Source organism: Mustela erminea, chromosome 4 (assembly GCF_009829155.1).
Source record: "Mustela erminea isolate mMusErm1 chromosome 4, mMusErm1.Pri, whole genome shotgun sequence".
In the NCBI taxonomy this organism is placed as follows: domain Eukaryota; kingdom Metazoa; phylum Chordata; class Mammalia; order Carnivora; family Mustelidae; genus Mustela; species Mustela erminea.
The window spans coordinates 145,014,962-145,042,949 of record NC_045617.1 but is presented as its reverse complement, the minus strand read 5'-3'; the positions used below and the strand labels follow the sequence as shown (position 1 = coordinate 145,042,949).

Here is a 27,988-nt window from a genome sequence, read left to right as displayed (position 1 = left end):
CTTTCCCGAAGCATGATGTATCATACTCATCAAATTTGGTTATAAAGTCACAATCACGCAGGATAGCCCCAGCAAGCCAGAAATGATGCAATAATAATGGGACTCCTTTTTCTTACTCAATGGTTTAAGCACAAGTCTATATAACTCCCTAATAAACAATAACCCATGATTTGTTCCAAGAAACAAGCATATGTCTTCATCCAAAATCCTGGAGTTTCCTCCCACATAGCCCTTTCTGAAAAGAGAATGCTTAAAGATAGAAACTTGAAATTTGGGGCTGGAATGAAAGCAGACAGCTTTAATGTCATCTTTTATGAACTGTGTGCTAAAATGTATCAGTCAGGAGGAAGAATATATACAATCAAGTCTTTCATAATACTATAAAACAACATTTTTGGTTTTATGTTTGGGATGATAAAGTTTCCTTTGCTTGGAATGACATTGAAGTAAACTACAAGAAAAGACTTTGGAGATTTTTTTTCCGACAAGGGCAAACCCACGACATTTTCACAGAGCCTTTGATCTTAACCTTGGAAATCTGTCTGCTTAGGATAAAGGCAGAGAAAATGAGCAGGAAAGCTCTAAAGGTGGGCTGCTATTATTAAATGCAAATATATTCATTAAGGAATTGGCCAAACAGGAAGGTATATTCCACTTTTAATGAATTTTTTAAACACACAAATATTCTGCAGGTCTGCGTTCATAATTTAATTAACCTTTGAAGGAAGCATTGGTTATCAGTGTAAATGGGCTAGAGTGATTAAATGCTATCAGACCTAAGTTTTCACCTCTTATTTTATATATGTTATAAAAATTTTTTAAATGCATCAAAAGCAGACTTTCTTCCACTTTCATATCTTTGACCTTCCTGCAGTCACTGGAAGCCCCAATGGCATCATTTTGATGGGATTTTTAATTTACATCATATTGCTAGAAATAACACAGATGACAGAAGTAACACATATAATTAAAAAAAAAATTTTCTAAAAACATTGACATGGATGAGAAATTAAAACATATTTTACATGTAAATGTATCTTTGTGATATGTACAGTGACGCCTTGACAATTATCTAAGTAATTTAGAACAGATACACTTACATGTCTACTGCTCCCCTCCCCAGCAAAAACTGAGTAAAAGTGACTTATACAATTTTTAAGGTTAATACTCTAATAAAATCTACCCATCACTACACATGTTACAGGACTCTGATCCCAAAGCTAAAAAATGGCTACATTCTTTTAATCATCATTGTTCAAAAAGTGAAAATTATTAATGATGTCACTAACAGTTGCTTCATCTACAAAGCTTAGCAAACAATTTGATTGATGGTTTTTTAACTAATTTGCTCACATGTAAACAAGAATTTTTAAAGTTCTCACAGATACAGATCCATGCAAACTAATGTAGAGCATACTTGTTGAAATTGCTTGAAACACTAATGGGAAAGAAAATTTTGTGTCTTGACATCTGAGATTAAAGTTCTCTTTCAAACGAATGTCATTGATATTGCTTCATTTTTAATACTTCATTTATGTAGACAAGAGTTTGGAGGATAGAGTTATTTCACATACTTCCCTTCAAAACATATTCCCCAATGATAAAATGTGTGTTTCTAAGTAATTGATGGGACCTTAATGGGAAACTTTCTGTAAACCAAACATGGAAACATTCTCACAATTTCATATATACACATCCGTGATTTTCATTTATATAAATGGAAATCATTTTCAGGCACGGCTGAAAGTCAAGTCTCTCCCCAATTCTGCAGTTATTAACAGAAACATACAGCTTATAGTCACTCTCTCTATGAAATTAATGTCCCTTTCTGGAAGAAACACTTTATTTCTCATGAACTAAGTTCATCATAGAAGGAAGGACTACAGATGGCCCATAGAAAAGGGGATCCTCAAATGCCACATCACATACAACGGTAATAATAATATCGCTTCTCTCAAGTGGCCGACAGATAACCTTTTAATTTTTTTTAATCTACAAGAATTCTTTGACTTTCATTCTACGAATGATGTAGTAGTGACAAGTGAAAAAGTTAAATGAAGATTTTATGACACAAGCAAGACTCCTATTAGTAAAAGAATTCTTTGAGACCAAAATGGCAGATAAACCAAAGACCAATTTGAAGTAGAAATAAAATTAATGGCTCTTCATTCCTTATCTGTATAACTCATTAAGAAATATTTTAACCAATGCAGTTTTTTTTTTTTTAACGTGATTAAGAATCACACTCCAATTCTATCTGACAGTGTCAGTGTTTCCTTAAAGGATTCAAAGTGTTTAAAACATTCCATTTCTCTCTCCTCTCTCTTTGGGAACTCAATTACCTTGGCATTTTTGCTTGAAGTAATGTGTTTCTCAGTGTGTCTTCAAGGTCACATCTGCATGTCCTCAGTAAGACTTACTATCTTCAACTGTACAAGAAGTTCAGTGGGCCGAAGTAAGAATGTGGAAGGCAAGGAAGGTGTTTTTGTTCTTGTTTTTTTAAAGATTTTATTTATTTATTTGATGGACAGAGATCACAAGTAGGCAGAGAGACAGGCAGAGAGAGAGCGGGAAGCGGGAAGCAGGCTCCTCACTGAATAGAGAGCCCGATGTGGGACTCGATCCCAGGACCCTGAGATCATGACCTGAGGGGAAGACAGAGGCTTAACCCACTGAGCCATCCAGGTGCCCCTGGAAGGCAAGGAGAACTAGAACCAGTGTGGCAAGCAGAAAAACTGGGCCAGCTGTCAGTAATCAAATATGCTCAATGAATTTTTCTTTTCCTGTGCAATGAGCAGTTGGGTTAGATGTACTCTCTAGTGTCTCTGATCGCTAAAACTACGGTTTCGACAGATTAGAGATTGTTCAGAAGTTGCCCTTCAGGATGACTAATCTTCCTGATGGATAAACAGATTGAGACTGAAATGGATACAGGTAGGAGGAAATGGAGAAGCTAGTGGAAGTATCCGGGTCAAGCTAACCTGGGAAGAGGAGAAAAGAAAATTTCTTGTAAGTGAAGGAGGCAGAATAATCGCCAGCCAGGGATGGAGGGAGAGGGAGTCAGAGGAGACAAGAGGAAAAAAGCAAATAAACACAACTCTGGGAGGTTAAGTGTGGGCGATGGGGAGGGCAGTGTAAGAGAAAAGCTGAGCAGGTATGGGTTACTAAACAGCTATTCAGAGTATGTTGGTTGGAGACGTCTAGGCTGAAATGTGTAGCAAGTAAATGGCATCTCAGAGGAGAAGGCAGGGAAGGAAGACAGAGTTGGGATCAAGTTCACGGCCGTGACAGGTAGTCACGGCACGAGGTGGGACACTCCGTGGGAAAGGACGGGCTGAATGACCCAGAATGGACAATAGCTAGGGACTTGGGAGTCATTTTGATTTAGCAATGAAATAATCATTGGAGACTATTAAGAGAAAACAGAACCAAACAAAATGAACTATTTATATATTCTTGTTCCCATGTGTTGTATTTGTGTAGGGGGGGGGTGTTGAAAATTGTTCCATTTTCATTATGGCTGAGAATAATGTCATTTATCAGAGAGGTTTCATAGGTGTTTAAAATACACACACGCATTTGATCTCCGACGCTTGTGTACTGGTTGATTTCCCCTCACATTCTTAAGTCTACGCTTTACGTTTTGGATCCTATTAAACGCATAAAGACTGTTGACAGCTTCGTCCCCACTGCTGACTGTCTATAGTATCACGAAGGATGGCCTTTTAACCTTCTTGCCTTAATCTTAAACCCAACTAGGAGTCATGTTGTCACCCCAGCAATTTTAAGTAATTTACCTGATGTGCATTCTCTGTCTTCCCTGACTTACGTTCTCTTAGTCACTTCGTCTTAGGTGAGGGCTTCTCAACATTGGAGCTACTGACGTTTGAGATGCTGGAGCATTTGGTTTTGGTGACTGTGCTGAGTGTTGTACGTACCGGCATTTCTGGATTCTACCTGAGTGATGCCAGGATCACCCCCGCATCCAGTCACGACAAACAACATGGTCTCCAGACCATGGCCAATGTGTGTCGGCTCCCACCTCCTCACCCTTCGAAAATAATTCTTCTAGGTATATCACTTGTATCCAGCATCTGACTGGTATTTGCCACCCTTAAAGAAACTAAGTCATTTTTTTTTCTTTTAATAATTAACCTGTCCATAGTTTTGAGATTTGATCTTATTCTAACTTTTATTACGTGTGTGTCTGCTCACATTCCCTACACTTCCTATCTCTTGTTAAATAGAATATCTTTTATTTTGTGTACATGTGTGTGTGCCTGCTAATACTTCCTTTCTCTGAGTTAGAAGGCTTACTTATCATCTGTTTCCCATATTTTTAGCGGTTATAATAAATTTGCATCATCTGTTGATTCCTTTCCTTTCTTAGAATACTAGCTTGATTTTATCTATTGATTCCCCACTCCGAGCCATGAAAAAAATAACTTGCTCATCTGTCCTACCTTGGGTAGCAGGTGTAATTTTGCCAGTTTTTTTAAGCTTACTTTTTTTTTTTAATCATTTTTTAGAATTAAGAAGAGCCAGAATTCTGAGATCTCCTTATCTCAAAAGTCCTCATAATCACGGTGTAACTTTACTTTGCCCTTGTAATTTAGAAGTGCATATATGCATATAGATATACACACACTAATATCTACCTACACAGAGAATATAAACATATATAAGAAGCATAAAATAAGTGTATAGGTCTATGTGTGTGTGTGAATGTATAGAGCATTTGGTCAATAGAACATTCCATCTAATAATTATTATTTATATTTAAACCCCAAATGCTAAAGAGTTTTTTGCTAAACAAATGTCACTTTAGTTACTCCCGAGTATCAAAGCATATATTATGCTGCTAATACATTTTGCATTTAATGAATAAATTAAGGAAAAAGAGGGGCATGTCCCAGGGAAGCTATTTTAGGCAAATTCCAGGAGAAAAACGTATTATAGGATGATGGGTGTATAGACTAGAACTGAAGTATATTATTTCCTATGAAGAACCTGCCCTACTTCGTCTGAGTCCTTTCAATATCCTGAAAATGATGAACCGAGGAGGAAGGCAGAGATGACAGCTGTCAAGACATGCATGGCCCTGTGAGCTCTGACACTATCGGAAGGTTCTCTTCGGATCAGTACAAGATCGGTTGCCCTGATCTCATGTACCCTGACTCCTCCCGACTGCCCCAGTCCCTCCTCAAGGGCCCCGTTAGTCTCACCACAATTGAACAATTAAAGAATTAATGTCTGTCCGGGAGTACAGGCCCCCTCAGGGACCCTGGTCTGTTGCTGTAGCATTCAGTTCTGTTTGGTCGTGGCCGTGCTAATTATAAAATTTAAAATTATCCCTTGAAGTAGCAATGGCTCAGAGTCCCACTTCCTATTAGATGACGACTCCATGAGTGTGTCCGTATCTATATATAGAGATCTATCTCCCTGAAAGCGGGCATGCTTCAGATCCACTTTCCATTGTAGAAGATACACACACACACCCCCACACACACACCCACACACACACACACACGCACACATGTACAAAATATTGGAGTATGAAAAGTCTTTTATAAAAAAAGTTATTGAGGGGCGCCTGGGTGGCTCAGTGGGTTAAAGCCTCTGCCTTTGGCTTAGGTCATGATCTCAGGGTCCTGGGATCAATCCCTGCGTTGGGCTCTCTGCTCAGCAGGGAACCTGCTTCCCCCTCTCTGCCTGCCTCTCTGCCTACTTGTGATCTCAATCTCTCTGTCGAATAATAAATAAATAAACTCATAAAAAAAAAAAAGAAAGAAAAGAAAAGTTATCGGGACACCTGGGTGGCTCAGTGGGTTAAGCCTCTGCCTTCGGCTCAGGTCATGATCCTAGGGTCCTGGGATTGAGCCACACGTTGGGCTCCCTGCTTGGTGGGAAGCCTGCTTCTCCCTCTCCCATTCCCCCTATTTGTGTTCTCTCTCTCACTATGTCTCTTTCTGTCAAATAAATAAAATCTTAAAAAAAAAAATGCTACATCTGCTCCATTTCACATTAGCACACAGCCAATATCTGATGCTTTTCCTTGAAAACAATGTCATCTTAAAGGGGGACTCTGCGGTTTCCACACCCATTCTCCTCTGATCTGTCATTGTCCTATATCACACATTAAAATGTGTCCAAAGGGACGTGTTGATGGGAACAAACATGTGACAAGAAACTCACAGGACAAGCTAATGCTGAGAACTCAAGAGAATTAGAGCAGAGGACGTGAATATTTATCAGTGAAAATAAATTACAGGAGAAATTTCCAGAAGTTTCCATCATGGCTTTCTGATTAAAGGAGAAAATGCCCTGAAGACACTGCTACCGAATTAAGAACTTGGGTTCTGGAGTTACTTAAGGAAGCTGATGACCTGCAAAGCCCTGGCAGAGATAAGCATTAAATACAGGCACTTAAGGGAAAATATACATCGTAATATGCATGAAATTGACATACACAGAGGATGTAACAAAATCATTACTGTTGCTTGTCCTGAAAACAGTGCGGTTCAAGAAAGGGCCATCCTGATTGATTCCTTCTCCAGTGTGCCTTTCACATTTTATTATTTCATATCGAAAACATGTAACCTCTCTGTTCTTTCAGTCCTGGTTTTGCAAGACCGCTGGTTGGGAATTCTTAAATCCACTAGCAGTACACCTTTCATCCTTTGAAACGTTCACTTTATTAAAGGCGATTCATGACCAGTATAAATTGAAATATGACTGTGATTCTCTTATGTGATGATTTTTAAACTTCTTAATTTCTTTTACTTTTTAATGTTCTCCATATCCTGCAGTAGACAGCTTTCAAGCTTTGTGAGTTCTTTTTAATATTTTTGCATCATCAATGAGACAAGAAAAAACAGTATTATTCCAAATTTAAAAACAAACAAAAGAAAATTCAAAGAAACTGCAAGCTCCATTCCTAATTAGTAAGAAAAAAACCCCGATGTTACTTCATGTTAAAAATCAGAATCGTTTAGAAGAGATGACAAAATTGTTCACGAGTTTCAGGTACTAAAAATTTCCTGGCAACTTGAACATCATTTTAGCAATTTATCTGGCTGCTTGACAGAAATCAATCATCAGCTCCCAGTTTATCCTAAGCCCACACATGGCAAACAAATGAAGTTTTGTAAATAAAAACAAACAAGTCTATTCTCAGTGAGTGTCCTTATTGCTCTAAATTAAGGGCAGGGTTTGGGAAAGAGAAAGATCTTTAAAAGAGCCATGTACAAAAATTAAGGTGAGGGCGCCTGGGTGGCTCAGTGGGTTAAGCCGCTGCCTTCGGCTCAGGTCATGATCTCAGGGTCCTGGGATAGAGCTCCATATCGGGCTCTCTGCTCAGCAGGGAGCCTGCTTCCCTTCCTCTCTCTCTGCCTGCCTCTCTGCCTACTTGTAATCTCTGTCTGTCAAATAAATAAATAAAATCTTTAAAAACAAAAAATTAAGGTGAAAGGTAGGTGATGTAGATAGCAGAAAAAAATAAGACCACTATGACTTTTTGCATAAAATACGCCTTGTGCATTATTTAGGTATTGCAATATCCCATTAACAGGAAATGGGGGGTGGTGAGGCAGCTAGGAAGCAAATGAGAGTTTACAGAGAAACATGCCTTTCTTTGGAGTCAAATAAATCACTCGGCCTCCCAGAATGAACACAGCTCAGGTGTCCTTAGACTGCTTTTTCCTGGCTGCCTACAAAAGTCGTAACATTATGTTGTCAGTTCTTATGGCGGCTTTCCCTACTCTTAAGTTTCTAAAAGAAGAGAGAAATGGAGGGCAGTATTAATTTTTCAGCCATGGGGCACTGCTCTCTTAAAAATTAATTCAGACTTTCACTGTCCAGCGTTAAAAAATGGACACCACCTAGGGTCGATGAAATCCGGACCCACCTTCAGACTGAGAGAGCCCATATATCACCACACTTGATACGTAGGGTACAAAATCTAGCATGGCTTATGCTAAGGCAATTAGGAGGATGATTTTTTTTTTAATTTTTTATTTTTTATAAACATATATTTTTATCCCCAGGGGTACAAGTCTGTGAATCACCAGGTTTACACACTTCACAGCACTCACCAAAGAGGAGGATGATTTTTAAGGGATGGGACTCTTCGTTGAGATTTCTAGGTCTCCAGAAGAGCACTTGGAAAATCGCTGAGGCCCAACTGTGGCAGCAGGAACTATGGAAGAAAGTAAATGCCCTGAATTATTTTAAAAATGAGCTCACCTGTTGCATAAAACTGGGAGAGGCATATGGTGACATTGAAGCTAAAGGTCACGGCTGCTTTAGATGCAAGCACTCAAAAATTAGAGAAAGTCGTCAATAACCCAGTTCTTATTCATTAAAATCATTTCATTTAGGAAATCTCTAAGAGGAGGATGGCGCTTTTGAGCCCATCAAAGATGAATTTTTGTCACCTTGGCCCTGGAGGGAGGCTGGGTCAGACAAATAAAGTGATCATAAATTAGTGAAGTCTGTCCACTCTATCCTTGAGGAGAGTGCAAATCATTGCCTAGAATTTTGTTTTTACTACATCATATTCCCAGGGTGTGTGAGTGTGTGTTCATCCTTGAAAACCTCCATGTTGCTTGTCCAGAATAAAGTCTCGAAGGTCGGGGTGATTTCTTATTTCTTTTCCATGCCCAACTGTGTTGTTAAATGATTCATTTCCAAGTCTTCTTTACACCCCTCCTGATTCCTAATGAAGCAATAACCCTTCCAGCATCTACATTTGACTAATGACTTCAAATTCTTGACAACGAATGTCTTCAGGCCTCTGTCCTTTAATCTGTAAACTGGGGACCCTAACCTAAATTTACATAAACGTTAAAGTCAAAAGAAATGAAGGCATGAAAATACCCATTTTAAAACAAAGTACCATGCATACATGTCATTTTAAAAGGGGCAAAAGAGAATGTGTAAGAGCAAGAAAAAGACGACTGTGAAAATAACAGGCGCATGATGGGCGATCGAAGGTCCTATTTTCTCCTTATTCTCTATTTTCTGATATTTCCTGTGTCGGTTTTGAGATCTTGACTTCACCTGGCACTTCTGAACTAGGAAAAAAAGAATACCCATCGCTGATTCCATGAGACACCTAAGTGATATATAATGCTATATTCAAGAGCTATAAAGGTAAATTTTACATCAAATGACTGCTGTAGTGGTCCGGGTCCTTTCACCCAAAATAGTCTCCACACCTCACTTCATCATTTCTCTCATTTCCTTTCGGTCTAATTAATCAAAATCCTTCCTCGAACGTTCATTTCTGGCCAGTAGGTCTTCCTGAATATGAATAAGAAATAAAATACCATTTGATGTTTGAAATTATGGGGGTAATCTCAATGACGGAAATAGATGACTGGCAAAAGGAAAGGGAAGGTCTGATTAAATATATTCATGAAGATGTCAAAGGCTTATAAAGCCAATATCTGGGAGAGAAAGCTGTTGGACTTCCAGACCTTCTCTGGCGACGTGTGTTTCTCGAAAGTATCCCCACCATGGACGACAAAGGGTGGTCGCTGAAAGGTACGTGCAACAACTCACGGATTTGTTGAATTATCCACACTCGTGAGGGGGGTGGCACTAATTTGAAACTTCAGCTAATATTCTCTGAGCAAGAGGTTTCAGGTTTACAGAGTTTAGAAGAGCTATCTAGCCACTGGTCTGGAAAGCAGTTGTACAAGAGCCCAGGAGGATGTTCATTCTCAAATGGAGACATCGAGCGAACATCTGAGATGTGCCGGTTGCCTTAATTCAGAATGGGAGTGCTCCTGTTATCTAGTAGGCAAAACTCAGAGATGCTTGCACAGGGCACCTCCCAGAACAAGGGGTGATCCAGCTCAAAAATGCTAATAGTGCCAAAGTTGAGAAACCCTGGCCTGGAATAAGACGTCCAATGTCTATGGGTCCGACCTATCACAACTCCAGAAGGTACACACCAACATTTTCTGGTTCCCAGGACTCTGATGTGAGTCAGCCTGGTGAAGCTTTCAACGCTGCAGTCGTAACATAGAGACAATGACAGCAGAAGTATCTCATATCATACCTTGTCAGCTGGGTTTCAGCCAAATGACATTTCAAAGAGAAAAACAGCTTAGTAATAATTAACCATCGTTACTTTCTTGGTTGACCTTTGCAAGAAAAAGAAATTAGCAACAACCATAAAATTCATTTTAACGAAAGGAAGAACAAAAACATTTATCTATTTTATCTCTTCTTAGACTGAGAATCCTTCAGATGATAAATGTAGTCAGAGTTAAACACTATCTATGAAGGGATGAATTTCCTAGAACTAATATTCCAATTTCTCGACCTGTAGCACACTTTTTATTTACACCTGTAGATAAAATATCCGTTCAGATAAATTACATGACTCTAAAGGCTCTAAAATAAGCTTTTTGGACATATCATGTTTTTTGAAAAATTAGAATTCTGTTCGACGACTCACAACATTTCTGTCTTCCCTTTTGCCGCTGAAGGTTGTGAGTTACAGTCTCTATTAACAAAAATTTTAGATATTTGTAGGTATTTCGGTTTAGGAAGTTTTTCCCACATAAATCTTCAGCACTTGCCTCGTGTCATCCTAGACATTTCTGATTACATTTACTGAGGTTTCCATCAAAGCTTGGTTTTCTGATAATACATTTCTAATTTAGGTATTCTTTTGGAGTAGTTTCATTGATGCTAATAAGTGATTTTAATAGATGGTTTCTTTCCTTTTGAAAGTATAAATTACTGATATGGTGGAGGTCCATATCTGCCCATCTGCTGAGCTATCACAATGATAACTAAGTCATCTCTGACTAATTGTCTAAGATTTTACAATGGGGAGTTTTGTAGATGGAACAGAAGAAAGGGATCAAGCCAACTTCCTAGGGCCATTGTGCGCAGGCATTAAGGGCAAGATACCATTCTTTTCAAGGAATGAAAGTGACTCTCCAAGCCCTGAGTCCTCATGCCCACTGCTGGCGCCCTGGTGACCTGGGTGCAGCCTGGGCGCCCACAGGTGTACGGGACATCACACGCCACAGTAAGAGCGAAAACGCTGGTGTCAGGCCTCCTCCACCAGCTAATAATAGGACTGGAGGAAGATCACTTAACCTCTCTGAGCCTTCTGCTTCATCAGTGTAATTTGATGATAATAATGAAGGCCGCATCACTCACAAGGTTACTAGGAAACACACATTTAAAAAAAAAATGCAAAGCTTTTGGCAAGGAGTCAAGAATCGCATAGGGTTATGAAGGTGAGTTATCAGATCTAGGCCACGGCACCGCTTCCTGATTCGGTTCCCTTTGTACTCCGTATCTGCCATCGTCAATCATATTTATTCTGATCAGGCATGAAAGTAAAACATACAGAGGTCTACCATTCTGGGGTCTAAAATGCAAGTAGTCGTCAACACAAGAGTTTCAAAGATGACAGACACACAGAGAGCCCGGCGCTGCTGGAAGCCTGCAGAAACCCCCAAGAAGTACAACGCCCTTAGAAGAATGACTTACCCTGACTCAGAGTTCATTTAAGCTCCGAATGTTTGCAAAGTAGGGAAGCTCTCCTGGGAGCAAGACTAAAATGCAGGGAGGACCCGCTTCTCCAACTATGTCTCTGTGAAAATATAATTACATATTGAAATTTACACAGTGGGAGGTGTTGGCTCTTCCCTACCCCGGGCTATCACAGTCCCAAATCACATGGAGCGGGGGACAGGACTTCTGATAACCTCCTCCGAACAGACCATCTCACCGTGCTTGGTGTTTCTATCTGAGCAGGGTCTCTCCTGCCCCTGCTGCTGCTGGTGTCAGACCTGCTCCTGTGCCAGGGCGTGACCTCCCTGCCCATCTGTCCCACCGGTGCTGTCAACTGCCAGGTGTCCCTCCGAGACCTGTTTGACCGCGCGGTCATCCTTTCCCATTACATCCATAACCTCTCCTCAGAGATGTTCAACGAATTCGTAAGTACTGCACTTGTTGCTTCTTCCCGGAAGGGGAAGCTTCCTGGGCATGAGGGGACTAGCCTACCCTTGAGACAGGAAAGCTGCCAGAGCCGAATCTCAAATAACATGATTTTTAACGTAAAAAAGCCATTGGCTCCTAAAATGGGGGACAAGAAGAAAGGGACAGTTTGATGACACCTGAAAGATTCTTTAAGAGTATAATAACTCTTTAAAGTTTTCCTTTAATTCATTTTCTTTAAAAAAAAACTTTCTGATGAATGTTAATTAAGCGCCTGCATTAGCCAGATGGGGCTGCTGTCACAGAATCCTGTAGGTTGCGTGGCTTCCACAGAGATGGACTTTTGGGCAGTTCTGGAGACTGGTGGTATGAGACCAGGATGCCAACGTGGTCAGGTTGTGATAAGGGCAAACATCTTCCCATCTTGCCTTTCCCTGTCCTCCCGGTGGTAGAAGATAGAAGGTAGAAGGCAGGGGCGGGCGATTCTCTGGGGTCTCTTCTTGTAAGGACAGTAATCCTCGTGGGTCAAGGATCCACCCTGAAGACTTCATTTCACCTTGCTGACCTCCATAAAAGGCCCATCTTCAAATATATCGGACTGGGAGTCAGGACTTCACCATTGGAATTTTGGGAAGACACAACCAATCACTCCATAACAACATGGTGGCATAAAGCACTTCTGGGGGAGCTCGGGTAAAAGGAAGCATGCTGAGTGCTCGTCCTTGTGTGTGGGGTCTGTGTCTCCCGAGGCATTCGTCACCAAGCATCCCAGGTCTCTAATAAATGAGAATCGCGCTGGCTGGAATGGACTTAATCGAAGAAAGTTAAACTAAGCTGAATCCATGTCAGGGACACAAACAATAATAGCTCTTCTGAAACCGCAAAATGCTATAAATTATTGCTCTAAGATGTCCAGCCTACAGATTTAGAACCAGAATTGAAGGATTGGTTTAGGATAGGAAACACTATTCTCCTTCTGATTATGGTACTTCGAAAGTTGTGTGCTACCGTGTAGGAGAGGTTCCGTAAATCAGAGGGTCACCATAAAGAATGGGGCTCGATGTTTGTAATAAACACGCATCCCATCGTTCTGTGAACTCGCTGGATTTCCTTTCATCCTCCGCCTTCGACTGTCATTCTGGTGTCTCTCATGTCTTCCCGGCAACCTCCTTAGATTTTTCATCGCTTTTGGTAGAGATTCGCTTTATGTCAATGCTTTGCCTCGTTAGTGTTGTGGTTATTGTTGTTGGTGGTTGTGTGTGTGTGTGTGTGTTCTAATTCTGAGTCCACTGATGAATATTTCCTAAAATTTTATACCCTGTTTTTTTAGACTTACCATTTTGTGACAATCAACAAAATTGTATTACGCATCTATGATGAAATGGTAAAGTACAGGGGTGAATTCAGATGTTAGTCAAAGAAAAGTTAGAACTTTATTATACTTATGAGGGGAGCATATCGGCTTGGACACCCAGTAAAGAAAATATTAAATGGCAAGATATAGGTATGTATGCCCAAGGATATTGGCTCAAATACTAAAGAAAGAGGATAGTTAACAAAATATTTAAGGTTTCTTTCTTTTCTTCTTCTTCTTCTTCTTCTTTTTTTTTTTTTTTTGTATTTTTAGTGTTTGCTTTCCAAGTAGTAACTCTTGGAAAGGGTAGAATTAAACAAGGGAATCACAAAAAAGGCAAGAGGTTGGGATTTGGAAAAGTTAGAATAAAAAAAAAAATGCATGGATAGAGAAAATCAAAATAAAAGGCCAGGGAAAAGGTGCCTTTCTCAATTCTTTAGTTTCAGTTTTTTATGTAATTCTCATTAAAAAAAAATTATACACCAAGTGTGTTAAGTCTGGTAATGGGCTCATTTTACCAATGCTCAAACAACTGTAACTAATTAAATTTGCTTGCTCACTTTCAGGATAAAAGGTATGCCCAGGGCCGGGGGTTCATTACCAAGGCCATCAACAGCTGCCACACCTCCTCCCTCTCCACCCCTGAAGACAAGGAGCAAGCCCAGCAGATCCACGTGAGTCTTCTCGCCGGGTTTCTCACCAGTACCGCTGAGGGGTCCCCACGCTATAGATTGTCAGTGCTGGGTTAGCTAATGCTAAAACACATGCAGAGAAATATGGAGGAGGAACAAGTATTCAGAGAGAGATGGCAGCCTGTAACAACGCAGCATCAGTAAAACCAAGTGAGGACTTAACGCCATAGCAGCAAAATAAATCTCTAAGTTGATCATGCAACCAGCCTGATTTTAATCAGTGCCTTGGACCCAGCCAGGACTGCATCTATTATACCATATGAAAGCCTGAACCGAACTGGACTTCCATGTATAAAATAGAAGGTTTGCCAGACTCAGGGATGGGGAAGACATGCATACGGTTGTGTTTATCTCGGGATACCCTTGGCTCCTCCGCTGGCAGCATTCCACATTACCGAGCCCCAGCCTGGTGGACCATCTCTTCCAGACTTTGTAGGCTCCCCTTCTGATGCTCCTTCTGCTTCTCGGGCACCTGCTTCTCGCTTCATTCTTCCCTGACCCCTCCATCACCTGTCACGTCCGAATCCTAAGTCTCTCCCCAGATCAGGTCCTGTCGAATACTATGTTTCTTTTCTCCTGCTACAACGATTGTTTCTGTCCTGATGACCACAAAGTCTGCACAGGAAGCCCCAATCATTTATCCCCATTTTTTTTTTAATCATAAGAATCTCTCCTTTCTGATTCCCAGCCACAGGCACCATCTTAACGGGACTTAAATTAAGCCTCTTCACATCCATGTCCCCATACGAGCAGTCACAACTTCGTTAATGGGTTCCCGCATTCTTGCCGCCTGCTAAGCTCCTTATTAGCACTGATGTTGATGAGGACGATAAAATGAAGGGAAAGAATGGAGAAGGATGAGGAGGAGGTAAAATGTATTGAGGGCCACCCCCTGGCCAGACACTTCACCAAGCCATGGACATGCATCACCGTAGTTAATCCGCACAAAAAAGAACCCAAGGACAATAGGCACTGCTGTTACACGTGCAGAGATGAGGAAGCTGAAGCTGGCAGAGGTGGGGAAGTCCAGAGTCGTGACGGGGAGGTAAGCCCTGAGTCTGCGCTTCCTCGAATTCGAAGCCCTCACCCTTACTCATTATGCTCCAAGGAGCCCAACGAGACGCCATTCACGGCTTACACCTCCTTCATGTCCCAGGACACGTTTTTGTCACCGCGTCTGCTGGGTTCCTCTCCACTCTTCACTTCCTCTACCCTAGACTAGTTCCCAGATCTCAGGAAAGCAAGCCTTGGAAATCAGAGACAAGTAGCTCCTAAGAGATTTGTGTGCGATCCTGACCGTGGGAAGATCAGGGTCAGAGCGCCCTTGTAAATTCCACTGATGACGTTCCCCCCAGCACGGCGCTGTTTTACTCACCTGCACGGCTCAGCGGGGGAGAGCGCTCTGGTCGCAGCACAGGGACGGGGCCTGGTACAGACTGAGGAGACTATATTGATGGGGGTCATGCCTTCTTCATCAGCTCTTCATTCTAATACAAAATAAAAACTACACATCACAAGTGAATCCATTAAAGAATGATTTGACTCATTAAAATGAATGAGTCCTCAGATGAATGGGATGTGGGCACATTGTCACTGGCACTCCTGGAATCTTTATTTTTCTTAAGATTTTATTTATTTATTTGACAGACAGAGATCACAAGTAGGCAGAGAGGCAGGTAGAGAGAGAGGAGGAAGCAGGCTCTCCGCTGAGCAGAGAGCCCGATGCGGGGCTCGATCCCAGGACCCTGAGATTATGACCTGAGCCAAAGGCAGAGGCTTTAACCCATTGAGCCACCCAGGCGCCTGGTGGAATCTGTCTTTCTTGAGTCAGGTACTAGAGGCACATCGCGAGAGCCAACAAAGCTCTTTTTGGACAAGCAGAGCTGTCAAATAGGAAAAAACTCACTAACTGGGCAGATGGTAGAACTTCCGAGGAAAACAAAATTCCTCACACTATCAACTAGCATTCTCGTTAGAGTAAGTAGTTATTCAAATAAGCCAGATATATATATATATTTACTTTAGCAAAGTCTAAGTCCATAGCTTAAACATTTTTATTTTTACAACTTTAACCACCTACAAACATTTTTTCATACATATAGGAATCACAAAGAGATCGTTTAGGTCAGCCTCTCCGAGCAAAAACTCACAAGCAACTAAACCCACTGTGCTATGCTTTCTTTAAATTTGATTTATTTATTTGGGAGAGGGCATGAACCAGGAGGAGGAGCAGAGGGAGACAGAGAAGTAGATTCCCTGCTGAGCAGGGAGCCGGATGTGGGGCTTGATCCCAGGACTCTGGGATCATGACCTGAGCTGACGGCAGACGCTTATCCCACTGAGCCACCCAGCCGCCCCCTGTGTTATGCTTTCTTTGATGTGATTGTTTTATGTGGTCACATAGCACGAAGACCTTCTGAACTTGATACTCAGAGTGCTGCGCTCCTGGAACGACCCCCTGTATCATCTAGTCTCAGAAGTGCGGGGCATGCAAGAAGCCCCAGATTCGATTCTCTCCAGGGCCATCGAGATTGAGGAACAAAACAGAAGACTTCTCGAGGGTATGGAGAAGATAGTTGGCCAGGTGAGTATCCTCCTGTTTTGTTTTCCTCATCGAAGAAAGAGGTGACCTCCATGGTGAGAAGCAAGTTCCGAAATACCTCTCTTCTCTGTTTGTTGTTGTTTTTTTTCTTTTTTAGGTTTTATTTATTTATTTGACACAGAGAGAGAGACAGAGATCACAAGTAGGCAGGGAAGCAGGCGGAGAGAGAGGGGGAAGCAGGCTCCCCACTGAGCAGAGAGCCCGATGCGGGACTCGATCCCAGGACCCTGAGATCATGACCTGAGCCGAAGGCAGCGGCTTAACCCACTGAGCCACCCAGGCGCCCCTTCTTCTTTTTTTTTTAACCATTTGCTTCTTCTTATTCTTATCATTGACCCTTGCACAGTAAATTTCATCTTAGGGCCCAAGCACCAAAAACAAACATATAGCAAGGCAACAAATACATATACTATAAACACCCATACTTTAAATTCCAATAGGAAATCCCAAGTTTAAAAAATATTCTTACTCTGTAGGAGACAGTTCAACAGATCAGGGTCTACAATTACACCGCATGTGTATCCAGTGGCTCTCAAAGCCGCTGACATGCCCACTTCCCAAGCTGCCTACTGGGTCTCTCAGTCCTCTGGAGATCCCCAGCTTGCACAGCCTGGAGGAACAGAGACTCGGGTCCCCCTCCTTTACACTCCTCTGTGTCCTTTTGTGTTCACTGTCATGCTTCCCAGCCCACCACCAGCCCTCACCACTGAGGGGTCACTGCTCACACCCTCACTCTTTCCCATAGACACTATCTTCAGCATCTCCCACCCCAGAGGTCTCAAAACAAAGCAACCATTGCTTATAGACCTTAGGCGGCGGGTATCGGTCTTGGGTAGATCGTGAAACTCTCCTGACTCTTTCAGCAGATCTTTGTGATAGACGTCACAAAGACCTGCAGCTCAAACCATCAGGGGCAATCCTTACTGTTTCTTTTGTCTACACACTACACGGAGAAGAGAACTGGTTTGAAGCGGGAAACAGATAAATGTAATTGTGCTGAACTATCAGAAGAAACACGGTACAAAGAATACATCAGAGAAAAGACTCAGGACATGAAATAGATCCCTCAGGCGAGAGAACTGAGACTAGCTCCTGAGTTGTCCCTTGGTCACATTCACATACACACACGTACGGCCCATAAATACACAGACATATGGCACAACAGTATTGCAATGGACTCTCTCTCAGTCTACAGCAAACGTGTGGTTCTCCATTTACTCTGCTGCACACACAGCTCATCACCTACACGTTAGGACACTCACACCCGAACCCTGCTTCTACTTTTTAGACTACGAATAGATTCCAGATACACTTGCTCAATAACCCATGCCTCCGTCTAGAGAGCTTTATGTCCAGGCCTCTTGCCCAAATCTTAATTTGACAATTAGCAGGAACCAAGATACGCACAAACGAGTAATACTAAGTCACTATCTTTTCGGCGATTAGGTTCATCCTGGAGTCAGAGAAAACGAGGTCTACTCCGTCTGGTCAGGACTTCCATCTCTGCAGATGGCTGATGAAGACTCACGCCTTTTTGCTTTTTATAACCTGCTCCACTGCCTACGCAGGGATTCACACAAGATTGACAATTATCTCAAGCTCCTGAAGTGCCGGATCGTCTACGACAGCAACTGCTAAGCCCACATCCCCACCGTCCCTTTCCGGAAGGTTCTTAATGATCCGTCCCATAGCAAGCTCCTCTTAGCTTTACAGCTTTCTCATGCAGGCTTGGGTGTAATGGGTCTCATCTTAAAAAATAAAAACTGACTCCTTAGAGATGTCAAAATTTTAAAAAAGGCAATTTGTCAAAGTTTCTCGTCTTCATTTCATAGAAAATCAAGAGAATCCATCACGACCATTGGGAAGTTCTTATTGACATCTGTCACAAAGAGCAGAAGCTAGCATTACAAATAAGACCATGAGTAGCTTCCTTTAGAATCACTGCAAACTATTACGGGTCACGTCATTAAAACGCAAGAATTAGGGGGGCGCCTGGGTGGCTCAGTGGTTAAAGCCTCTGCCTTTGGTTCAGGTCATGATCCCAGGGTCGTGGGATCGAGCCTTACATTGGGCTCTCTGCTTAGCAGGGAGCCTGCCTCCTCCTTCTCTCTCTGCCTGCCTCTCTGCCTACTTGTGATCTCTGTCTGTCAAATAAATAAAAATAAAAAAAAAAAAAAAGAACCCAAGAATTAGGTAAATATTCATCATGATGGTCATGCTCCCAGGAAGAGTGAGTTCTTGGGACTGCTAATGAGAGTCTGCCGCACGCTCTCGGCTAACTCTCACCGTGTTCCAACAAATAATGGAAGCACTCGGAGGCTGTGATGTCCCCACATAGCACGAGATTTACTGAGCCATCTTCAACTCCTTAGGCGACCGTCTCAGTCCATTCTGGCTACAGTAACAAACCACCACACTCACAAACAACAGAAATTTATTTCCACAGTATGGCCAGGTGAGGGCGCTCTACCCACCCCTGGGGGGGGGGGTAGGAGGGCGGGCCAGGTCACAGACCTCCTGCTGCGATCCTGGGAGGGAGAAGGAACCAGGGACTGGAGGAGGGAGAGTTGGGGGTAGGAGGATCTGTTTTATGAGAGTACCAAGCCCATCATGAGGGCTCCACCCTCATAACTAATCACCTCCCACCTACTAATACAATTGCCTTCTAGTGTTTAGGATTTCAACATACAGCACTTTGGACCATGACAGATTCAAAGCTGAAATGCATTATTCTTCTCCAGGGGCTGTTTTCAACCATGTACCACTGAACTCGTCTTGTGGGCATCATCATGGATGCATCCCATAGATTCTAGTCACTCTGGGTCTCATAAGTCCATTCAAGTCTCAACTCCATTTCGTATTCAAACTATTGTAATGTTATCCTCTGCCCTTTTGTGGCTCATGGGATCTACCAGGGGAAGGAGAGGTGGCTGCAGGTTTCCTCCCCCTCCCGCTTTCTGGATGGATCTCCGTCTCTCTTTGCTCTGTCAGAATGGGAGAGAGGATGAGGAGAGATGGGCAAGTTCTGGCTTCACTGACGTATGTGGTGCTGCCCGTGGCCTTCTCATCACCAACAGAAGCTAACCTTGAATTCCCTCAAGTGGCAAGTGTCTCTCTCATGGGGCACCCTTCTGATTTTCCAGGACATTCACAAAAGGGGGCACCTCCACTGTCCAGTGTCTTTGCCAGGGGAAATACTCTGGTTTGATTCTGTATCTACGCCACCACGGAGCCCCCTGCAGCGTTCTCCCCAGCCTCTGCTGCTGCTCCCCTCACCCTACCCACACCCTACTGGAGAACACCGGCTCAGGGTCATCTGTGCACTAGGGAACCCACAGCAAACTCATGCATCACCACCACTCCAGACAATCAAGGGGCCATTACACTGCTTTGCTCTTTGTCCCATCCTGGGGTCTCCTGACAATTCCTCTTCTCTTCCTGTTCCCATAGACAGAGTGGATCAGAAAGTTGGGTTCATGAACACACAGGAATCTGAGGGACGACATGTGGTTTTCCCCTTCATTGAGAACCAATGAATTATTATCTCAGTCAATCATTTTCTTGCAAACACTCCCTGCTGGGCCACTGGATCACAACACCCTCCACACATACTTAGTCGCCTGCTGGAGGGAGGGAACTGGATTACGGTGGCTCAGCTTGTCCGACTGCTGCTAAATAACCCGGGATTAGGGCCCATCTCCGCTAGCTTTCCGCAGAAGGCGGTGGGACTGCCAGGCTGTCTCTACAGCAGCTTTAAGGATTTGGCAGGAATTCTGAGACGACAGACAATAGGAAATACTATATCCAACGTCCTGAAAGAGAGGAAATAAAAAGCAGGAGCAGGAGGAGGATAAGGAGCGAAGGGGTGAGGGGAAGACGGGGAAGCGTGAGTAGAAGACTTGAGTTGTAAGGGATCGGATGTGTCTAGTACTGTAGTTGGAGAAGACCTAAACCTATTGCTTTGATTTTATACCCTAACAGCAAACATTATGTCATATTCTCCCCACCTTCCCCTTCTCTCTTCCTTTTCTGTTTATTTCCTTTGTATTATTTTCCTCTGTATTACTGTCCTTACCAATAAACTCGCAATAGCTGTAGAGATGAGCAGAACGTGGCACATCTTCCGATCGGAAGTCAAGGCAGTTTCCCTCCACCATGTGAAGAAGCCTTTCCCACACACACAGGGATGCTACCCAACAAAACCAACCTCTTCCCTTGTGGCCCACATCATTTTTGTTTGAGTCCTGCTTCTGTCTCTCGCCGTAATGACCCGAACCTTTCAGAACACAACAGAATACCCTGCCCTAAACCAATCGTGAACCTCCCTTTTCTTCTGCCTGCATATAGAATGTCAGCTTTCTCATCTTCCAGTTTTCTTTTGAAGGCAGGAGAATATGCGAAAAAAAAACCCGGAGGCCCTTCCTTTCTCAGTCACTTATTGCTGAAAACATCTAATTCTATTGTGTTACCCACTTAACTTCCTTTCCTTCAGTTTCTTGATATTTCCAACAGAGAGGATGGTATTTATTAGTGGCGAGATTTGGCAATAAACGGACAAGGCGGTTGGAAGAAACGTAAGGTCACCACCGGCCCACAGACATCTTCGTGTGTTCTGCTCTTAGAAAGTTTATTCCCAGCACAGATTCAAGACCTCAGACAAATACCTGAGGTGGTGATATTAAAAGGCTTCTCCCAGCTTGACCATGACATATAAAGTGAATACTGTAGTTTCCAGACAAGCTTGAGTAGAGCCATGGGTGTTCTGTAGAGTCAGCGAGGGGCAGGCGGAAAGGGGATATTTGGGAAGAATATAACAATCACTCCCCTGACAACCAGAGTGAGTCTATTTTTTACTTCCTTTTACGGATATCCATGTAAGAGCACATGTGAGGAAACAGGGCCTCTTAGAGGAAGAACAAGACCAGTGGTTACAAAACAGAAACAAACAAACAAGTATCCTTGAAACGCACTGATGGGAGCAATGAGCCTACCGTGTGTCCCGAGCCCCATGAGGACTAAAAGAGGTTTAGAAAATCTCTATCTTGGGGCGCCTGGGTGGCTCCGTGGGTTAAAGCCTCTGCCTTCCGCTCAGGTCATGATCTCAGAATCCTGGGATGGAGCCCCGCATCGGGCTCTCTGCTCAGCAGGGAGTCTGCCCACCCCCCCCCGCCTGCCTCTCTGTCTACTTGGAATCTCTGTCTGTCAAATAAATAAATAAAATCTTAAAAAAGAAAAGAAAAGAAAAGAAAATCTCTATCTCCCGGAAGTTTGCTCCCAAGTGGTGGAGAGAGTGACATCAACATGCCAATCACTACCCTGGATGGTAGAGAAACGTCGGTACAGCAAGTCATGGGAACCGACGTACTGCGGGGAATGAAAGGGGAGGGGGAAGACCTCTGGATGTGAGAAGGAGAGAGTGTTCTGGACTGATGGAAGCATCAACTGAAGGTTGATGGGATATTGAAAGGCACAACTAGGAAGACAGGACATCTGTCAATTCATCTGGGATCATTTCACGATGTCAGGATCTCCTGCATTCTGAGCTGTTAATACAAAAGGAACTGAGCTGTTAGTATGCAGAGCATTTAAGGTGTCCGTAAATAATCAAGTTTGATCAAAATGCAAGAAATGTGCACTTTTTAGCAGACGTGTAATAGCTCTCGTCCTTAGGCTCACATGATATGCTGTGCACAGTACTGGGGGAGGGGGGAGAGCATGCAAGGGTGGCTTATGCACCAGGAAGATCGTATACCTCAATCGGGAAAGTTTGCACTTATTCTACAAGGCAATAGGAAACCAGGAAATTTTTGTTCAAGAGAGCAAGATGTCCAGAATTGGAAAATAGAAACCCTAATCTGGTTTGGAGGGCTGTGGGAGTATGGGACTGGCAGGGCAAAGAACGAGGCCCAGAAGCAAGATGGAAGAGTAGGACGACACTCGAAAAGAAAACCAGAGACGGCGCTGCCAAGCCCAAAGAAGCAAAGTACAGCGAGAGGTGTACGCACAGAAATAGGGCTTGACGGTATTGACAAAAAGGAGGGAGATGTTAAGAGTCAAAAAGGCGTCCAAGCACATGAGACTGGATTTTATATAAAGGATGGGAAAGTCAGAGAGAAGACAGGAGATCAGCTAAGGTTTTGTCCAAATGATTCCAAACTTTATTTTCCTGTATTTCATCCGCTTTGTACCAGAAACCATCAAAAATTGTGGGTGGCTTTAGCAAATCCCAGAAATGAGTACATCCAAGAGCCATGGCTTGACTATATCAAGTACCAGAACCGAAGTACTTATAGCACCCGGAAATAACAGTGCTAGGTCCCTTGCCTCTCTCAGCTCTCACATCGGAGACACATACGTACATGGTAAAGCACAGTGAATTCGTAAGAATCCAAAGAAAACGACCCACTTCTTTACAGAGCCAGCCCTACATGAAACCTAAACCAAAGTCATGCCTGACCCCCCAAAATCTGTCCCCCTCTCCAAAAGCTTCTCATTCTCTGCTCTTGAATCCACTCCTGTTTACCACCCCTTCATCGTCTTATGCCCAGCAGACAGTCAGCTCATCATGAACCAAACAAATAATTAAAAAGTGTCCACTCCGAAGATAATATTCATATTTAAAGACATTTAAAACCAGAAAGCCTGTAATCCTCTGAAAATACAGCTCTAAGAGTGAGTTGGCTGCTCCCCAGCATCTTTTCAAAATGCCCAGGAGTCATCCAGACCTGACTCTGCCACGCCGAAAGCTTCTGCAGTAACGGTAACCTATTTGGACAGCGAAGATAGGAAAGACAAACGGAGAAATGAATGACATTTAGAACTCGATGCATGAATACGCGGAAAAGATAACGTGGGTTTTAAAAACAGGTCCACACTTCCAAGCCATACAACATGACAGGAGCCAGGCCAGCCTCGGTGACGGCTCTGTGGGAACTGGCTACAAGACGTCTTAGCCAACTCAACTGTTCAATCACGATTCCTTGATGCTTGCCCTCAGAGCCACTCTTCCCACTTAAGTGCACTCACAAAAACGGAATACGCTCATTGCATATTTGAAAGTTGCTAAGAGAGTAAATCATAAGAGTTCTCATCGTACACACAAAAGTTCCTGTAACGATGCATGGTGAAGGCTGTTAACTAGACCTATTACGGTGATCACTTCATAATACACAGACATCAAATCATTATGCTGTGCACCTGAAGCGAATGTAACTGTTACACATCGATTACACCTCCATAAGAAATAAACAAAAATAAGTAAAACTTTTAAAGGACTAGACTTATATTTTGAATAAAGAAAGAAAATCAACCAATATTTTCTTTTTTTAAAAAGATTTTATTTATTTGACACAGAGAGAGATCACAAGTAGGCAGAGAGAGGCAGGCAGAGAGAGAGGAAGGGAAGTAGGCTCCTTGTTGAGCGGAAAGCCCGATGCGGGGCTCAATCCCAGGACCCTGGGATCATGGCCTGAGCCAATGCCAGAGGCTTTAACCCACTGAGCCACCCAGCGTTCCGACTAATATTGTTTTCATTTGTAAATGTTGTATTCTAGCTAGCATGTCGGGTCTCAAAACTCAATCTCCAAATGTAGTTTATGTTTACACAGAGGAAAAGAAAAGTGTCCTCACCTGGTAACATTAACTGCAGAATGACTGAGCGACAATAGCTTATAAAAACCACTAAATCCGGGGCGCCTGGGTGGCTCAGTGGGTTAAGCCGCTGCCTTCGGCTCAGGTCATGATCTCAGGGTCCTGGGATCGAGTCCCGCATCGGGCTCTCTGCTCAGCAGGGAGCCTGCTTCCTCCTCTCTCTCTCTGTCTGCCTCTCTGCCTACTTGTAATCTGTCTCTGTCGAATAAATAAATAAAATCTTAAAAAAAAAATTAAAAAAAAAAAAAAAAAACCACTAAATCCTACAAGTTGCAGGCCAGCCCTGTACTTGGTTATTGAACATTTAACAAATATTTAATTAATTCCCACGTTACCCGGGCACTGTGGTTACGTGTCTGTTTCATATCACTGAGCAAAGCAGGCAGACCCTTTCCCTCATGGAGTGACATCCTATCTGAATAGACATGAATCTGAGTGCATTAGAGTATGTTAGCAGGTGACTGATGCTATGGACAAAGACATAGCAAAGTAGGGTAAGGAACTTAGGAAATACAGGTGGAGAAAAAGAAATTATTTTTAAAGATAGGTGAGAACCACTAGGAAGGGCAAAAGCTGACCTCCCTGTGAAATCACACAAGTTCTGTCCTGTGTGCTCAGACTTCCTTCTCTCCTGCAGGACTTCAAAAATGTTTCTTTCTCTGAGGATCTAAGCCTGATGTGTACTCTTCGAACTCATGCAAACATGAGTATTTTACACATTCTGTCTTTATTTGAACTGAAAGATTTGAAGGTAAACTCACCCAGACTGACTATGTTTTCATGAAGGCAATTTAAAAACAATGTCTGTTTCCTAAATCACTAACCTCCAAACTATTTTCACCATCCAGGCAAGCACCCTAGCAGGGCCCCAAATTATATAATTTTAAATTTTTCTGCATCTATTGCTATTCTAACATATTATGGCATTTTAAAATAGGCATAAAATAGAAATTAAAGGACAATGAGATAAAAATAAATAGAAATGCTGATATTTCCTTCCCAAAGGGATGAGGACACTACTTTTAAGACCCCTGGACTAATAGATTCTGTATGCACACATGTAATTATACTACAGTTTAACCATCGTAATAAAATAATTCTTTTACATGCAATTTAAATCAAAGCACTCAGAGTGCCACAAGGGGCTAGGAATACCATTACATGTGAATATCTCTCTTCATATGCATATATAAAATTTTGTAAGCTCAATTAAGTAATCACCATTAGCCCCTTTTATTATTCCATCAGTTCATCTGGTGCTAAATAATAGTGCAGATTGTACAACACAATTCATTTCCATAAGGATTTAAGTCTCAAGGCACGGCTAAAAGCAGAGCAATGGCCTATAAGAAGAAACAACATGTAGTATGTTTATCATTACACATGTCTACCTGTATACAGAAGTAATGAAAAAATACAAGACTTAAAATTGGATGAAACAGAAAGCTCACTCACTCGGAAACGGATGTGCAATTCATCTAGAACTTACTTACCTACTCAACTTCCCACCGCTTCCAAAGAAAGAGGGCTCTTCCATTTCCTTTTGCCTGCAATGAAGTGTTCTACTTTCTTCCACAACCGGCTTCATTAAAAAGTCTCCCCTAAGATCCTATAAAACTATAAGATAGAACCTGTACTGCTGAACAAGACAAGAAAATATAGATCTATTTGTGCCCACTCTTTGCCCTAGAAATAACAAGAGGCCACTAAAAGAGATTTCTAATAGTTGGTAAGAAGATGGGGAACTGGTTTGGGATCTGAATACTGGAGGAGCAACATCGCAGCACCCAATGGAGAAGGGGACCCATGCTCCACATTTCCTGACCCCCAACCAGCACCAGAAGACAGCTGGGGAAGGGCTATTCCTCCCCCACATGGAACCCAAATGAATACCAGGTGAGTTAAGCCAGAGCAGCGAGGGGGATAGATTGGAAGGACCACTCCAGTCTGGTGTGGTGGAGACTCTGAGGCTATCACACAGCACAAGCAAGAGACACCACATAAGCAGTCTGATTCTGGAAGTCTCTTTGTCCCTAGGTTCCTGTATCTCTCCTCCAGAGGGCACCTGTAAAGGAATTCTGGCACAAGAAGCAGCCCAGCCTGGGAACACTCTCTGTCCCTCTCAGAGGAAAAGATCTTGTCAGACAAGCACCGGGCCAGAGAAGCCTCCGCAAGCTTGCAACCCTTCTTCACATTGGAGTAGGTGGGCAGGACCACCAGAAGAGACCTGAGCACACAGGCAGCAAGGCCTGGAAAGTCTCTTTGACTCTAAAAGGCAAAATATCCCACCCTCTATCCAGAGACATTGGAGCCTCTAGGAGGCCCTTTACGTGGATCATGCCATAGTAAGTTCTAGCTCAGGAAGCCTTTTTATTCCCATAGGTCCTGTGGTTGATTTGGTTGGTTCATTTTTTTTTTCTTTGTTTGTTTGTTTTGTTGAGTTTTTTTGGTCTTATTTCAAGACAACCAATGGTCCATTTTGCTTCCTCAGAGAGCACATCTGGGGCCAGCAGGAGCCCAAGATGCATCAGATAAGTCAAAATCACATGGCAAAGGCTTTGAAGTTTTAAGTCAGTGGAAACACAGCCCACAAAGTCAGCCTGAAACTGCCTGCTAAATACAAACAGGTTGCCCTTCTGCAGAAACAAATGACTGAAATAAGATCTTAAAGTCCTCTAGCCTAAGATAAAAATGCTCAAGCAACAAATAAAAATGACTTGTCATGCCGAGAACCAAGACAATAAAACCTTGCATGAATAAAGACAACCAACCCATGCCAACACTGGAACTAATCAGATAGGATTATTGGACAGAGGTCTTAAATCAGCCATCCTAAAAAGATTTCAAGATAAATTACAAATTCTCTAGGAACCTATGGAAAAAAAAAAAAACTTATCAAAGAAGTTGAAGTTATAAAAAAGAACCACATGGAAATTGTATACATGAAACATACAATAACAGCAACAACAAAATAGTCACAGAGTATGAATGACAGAAGATAAGAATCAGTGAACTTAGGACAACTCAGTGAAATTCATACAATTTGGACAACAGAGGGAAAATTAACTAAAGCAGAAATGAACAGAGCTCCAGGGGCCTGTAGGACATCCATTAGAAATCTAACATTCTTCTCAACATATTCAGAAAAAAGGTAGAAACAGAATGGAGCTGAAAGACTAATCAAAGAAATAGTGTCTGAAAGCTTCTTAAATGTGGAAAGGGACACAAACCTGCAGATTCATAATGTGCAGCATCCCCAAAAAAGGATAAATCCAAAGAAATCCACACCAAGACACATTATAATTAAATTTTAGAAAATGCAGGACAAAGAAAAAAAGAATCTAGACACTAATCAAGAAGAAATGATGCATTACTTATAGGGAAGCACTAAGTCATAGGTCAGTTGATTTATCTAAGAAAACTATGATGGATACGAGGAAATAAGCCATACACATGGAAAGAACTATCACAAATTCCATATGTGGCTGAACTATCCTTCAGGAATGCAGGGAAAATAAAAGCATTCACAGATGAAGAAGAAAACTAAAAGAATATGTCACTAGCAGATCTAGTCTTAAAGACTGGCTAAAGAAATTCTACAATTAGAAAGGAAGTAGCAATACAATTTTAGAGCATCAGGATAAAAGAAAGAAAGATGGAAAAAACTGAGTATTTACAACAGACCAATCTCAAACTCATGAGTTTTATATATCACATTTA

The 27,988-nt window shown here is 42.4% G+C and overlaps 1 protein-coding gene across 1 annotated transcript; it reads left to right on the top strand.

Annotated features, from left to right (window-relative positions):
- The first annotated feature begins 9,518 nt into the window (after positions 1–9,518).
- Positions 9,519–18,256, top strand: PRL (prolactin). Its single transcript, XM_032341382.1, has 5 exons — positions 9,519–9,546; positions 11,788–11,969; positions 13,891–13,998; positions 16,421–16,600; positions 18,065–18,256. The coding sequence occupies exons 1-5, from the start codon at positions 9,519–9,521 to the stop codon at positions 18,254–18,256; spliced, it is 690 nt and encodes a 229-aa protein (XP_032197273.1).
- The last annotated feature ends 9,732 nt before the right edge of the window (positions 18,257–27,988 follow it).